The sequence below is a fragment of the Otolemur garnettii genome, unplaced genomic scaffold (assembly GCF_000181295.1).
Source record: "Otolemur garnettii isolate 467f Iridium unplaced genomic scaffold, OtoGar3 scaffold00031, whole genome shotgun sequence".
NCBI lineage: Eukaryota > Metazoa > Chordata > Mammalia > Primates > Galagidae > Otolemur > Otolemur garnettii.
This window is the reverse complement of record NW_003852426.1, coordinates 12,665,159-12,668,327: the sequence shown is the minus strand read 5'-3', so window position 1 is coordinate 12,668,327 and position 3,169 is coordinate 12,665,159. Positions and strand designations below refer to the sequence as shown.

Here is a 3,169-nt window from a genome sequence, read left to right as displayed (position 1 = left end):
AAAAAAGAGAGCGATCCAGATGTCCTGAAATACACCCCAAGCAAGCTGTCTTCTTGGTAGCAAGCAAAGCAGCAAAGAACGCTTTTTTCTTGTCACATTTCCTGGTCTTCTGGGTTTCAAAAGAATCAAATCCTATGATAATAAGTGAAGTCCTGGCTACTGCTAAGCCCAGCAGTATGTCCTAGTTGATTAAGAAAGCCTCATTATTACCATCATGTCTTCATCAATCCAAATATCCAGTGAAAATAGGTAATCTTAATATAAGGTTTGCTATTAAAATCATGCCCAATCACAACCCGCAGCTTGGCTCAGCCACAAAGAAGTCACCCTCTCTTTTCTTCCCTTGAGTGGCTTTAACTCCCCAGGAGGGTGGTGTCCAGGCCCTTGTACAAGACAGGTTTCCTTTTCAGCTCACGAGAGGGACCTAGAAAAAAGAGGAAGCATGGAGCCTGCCTGTGTGCTCTCCTTCTAGGGAAGGACAGCTCCAGGGCTGTGAGGATGGATGCCTGGGCTTCAGGACCCTCAACCACTAAGGAACAAGAGGTACATATGGGAGCCGACTACGTAAAAGGGAAATATTTCCTCACCAGAGCAGTTTTCCCCAGGCTCAAACCCACTGGTGAGCCTCTCTTTCCACCAAGAAGCAGAGACCACGTCGGTAGCCAAAGAAGACTCTCTGGACCCTAGTCTCCAACTCACTTCTTCCTGCGGATCTTGGGTTTCTTCACAGGTCGCAGATAGGGATTATCAATGATGTTCTCCTCCCCATTCCGGCTTCCTGACAAGGAGGGGTTCTGCTGCAGGACAGAGGTGTTCTCCTTCTCGGCTCCAGAATCGTCCTTTGAGCAAAAGCCGAAATAAAGCACAATACCAATAACATAAGGAAAGACATCGGGCCCATAATAAGAAACACTATCAGCATCTCTTTCACAAGAAATTAGAAGCCTAGGAAGCACCTTTTTTCCAATGTTCCTATCTCTGCCCCAGACAAAATGAGGCCCAGGCAGGGGCTGTCTATAAGGGGAAGGCGAGATTAACAAGGGAGCATGCAACAGTCTTGAACTTCTTGAAGGCAGGGACATGAGTTAGGATAGAGGCCTGGGAGGAGCAGGGAACCAGGGACTAAAACTGCTGCTTCAAAGAAAAGCCCAGCTGGGTGGGGAGAGAAAGAAAAAGGGAAGGACCCTGGCTGAATGCCTTGCAAGATGGAGAGATATATGGCCAGGATAAATCATTTGCACACAGTAGCTCCTGGACCAAAGCTAACATAAATCACAACAGATTTCCCCTCAAATTTCTGGGGCTTGCAATTTGGTACCAATGACTGTATCTCAGCACAAGCCACCCTGTGAGCCTGGAGGGTTCCCACTAAGGTGAAGCGGAGTCTGCAGGTACCAACACATGTACATCATTGACAATGCCTGTCTGCAACCTGTGAATTGGGGTTTTTTTTACCTGTTTATTTTTGAGGAAAATGTGATTTTTACACTTTTGTTTTGAGACAGAGCCTCACTCAGTTGCCCTGGAGCTGAGTGCCGTGGCATTATTGCTCACAACAACTCTTGGGCTCAAGTGATCCTCTTGTCTCAGCCTCCCAAGTAGCTGGGACTACAGGTGCCTACCACAACACCCTGGCTATTTTTTAGAGACAGGGTCTTGCCTCTTGCTCAGGCTGGTCCTGAACTCCTGAGCTCAAGTGATCCGCCTGCCCCGGCCTCCCAGAGTGCTAGGATTACAGGCATGAGCCACCATGCCCAGCCTACACTTTTTTTGTTTTGGAGACAGTCTCACTCAGTCATCCTGGGGTTGAGTGCTATGGTGTCATAGCTCATGGCAACCTCAGACTCTTGGACTTAAGGATCCTCTTATCTCAGCCTCCCAAGTAGCTGGGACTACAGGTCTCTGCCACAGCACCCAGCTAGGTTTTCTATTTTTAGTAGAGACAGGGTTTCACTCTTGCTAAGGCTGGTCTCAAACTCCTGGTCTCAAACTCTGCCTTGACCGTGCCCAGTCAGAAAACGTGGTTCTTAAAGAAAATTATGTAAGTTCACATATATTCAGTACAATCTCAATTTATGTTTTTAAAAAGTCACAACCGTGGGCAGCACCTGTGGCTCAGTGAGTAGGGCGCCGGCCCCATATACCAAGAGTGGCGGTTCGAACCCGACCCCAGCCAAATTGCAACAGAAAATAGCTGGGCGTTGTGATGGGTGCCTGTAGTCCCAGCTGCTTGGGAGGCTGTGGCAAGAGAATCGCCTAAGCCCAAGAGCTGGAGGTTGCTGTGAGCTGTGACACCATGGCATTCTACCAAGGGTGACAAAGTGAGACTCTTGTCTCTAAAAAGATAAGAAAAAGTCAGAACCATGTTTAAACAGAAACAAGGTAATACACTAAAGTTTTACAAACTGCTTTGGGAATATAGATGATTGATTCTCTTCTCCTTATTTAAACTCTCCTCTATTTTCCATGTTCTTTAAAATGAGCAGAAGCTACAGGAAAGGTAGGGGTGGAGGTGGGGTGAAAAAAAAGAAGATCCAGAAACTTAAGCCTAAGGGACCAGAAGCTGATCGAGCTGCGCCCCCTGGTGACAGGCCAAGGGTTCCACGGGACAGAAGTCACTGAGATTCCTGTTTTACAACCTAAGGCCAAATAAACCCTCTCTAACCTCAAACTGTTGTCTATGAGGCTGCTGTCACGACAGCAGGGGTCACAGGATGCTGTGACTGGATGGTACTAGGTGAAAAGCAACTTCCCTAGTAAGTGACAGCCTAGGACACAGACATCAGTCTCAGACTTAATGAGCCTGAAGAAACTGGATCACTTCTAGGTCCCACTACATGTCCTCACTATCCTGTCAATACTGCTCTCCCTGAAGTTCCAGTTCCAACCAGGGCCTGTGTGCTTTCCCTCTGCAGCACCAATCCAGTGGGACCCCAAAGTGACCTTGACCATTTGGGACTTTCCAGAGACTCTCTTTAAAGTGAGCACCCTCAGAGCAACCTAGCACATGCGAGACCCGTTGCCAAACAAAGGTCTCCCCACAACCAAACCTATCTTCGACGTGTGGTTCCCAATCTTTCTGAAGTTCCTAATGGCTTCACTAAGGAGCAGCTCCTTCAACCTCTCCATCCTGCCATTTCTCTACTGTAAACATCCTTTTTTTTTTTTT

At 47.6% G+C, this 3,169-nt stretch overlaps 1 protein-coding gene across 2 annotated transcripts in view; it reads right to left on the bottom strand.

Moving 5' to 3' along the window:
- Positions 1 to 13: 13 nt before the first annotated feature.
- The window catches only part of TAF8 (TATA-box binding protein associated factor 8), a 28,185-nt gene continuing 25,029 nt past the window's right edge, over positions 14 to 3,169 (bottom strand). The window contains exons 8-9 of one of the 2 annotated variants that reach the window (XM_023512895.1): positions 700 to 839; positions 14 to 424 (exon numbers count right to left, since the gene is read on the bottom strand). In XM_023512895.1, the coding sequence (XP_023368663.1) occupies positions 412 to 424; positions 700 to 839 (153 nt within the window). In that variant the 3' untranslated portion in view covers positions 14 to 411. The other variant, XM_012804896.2, reaches the window with a different exon arrangement.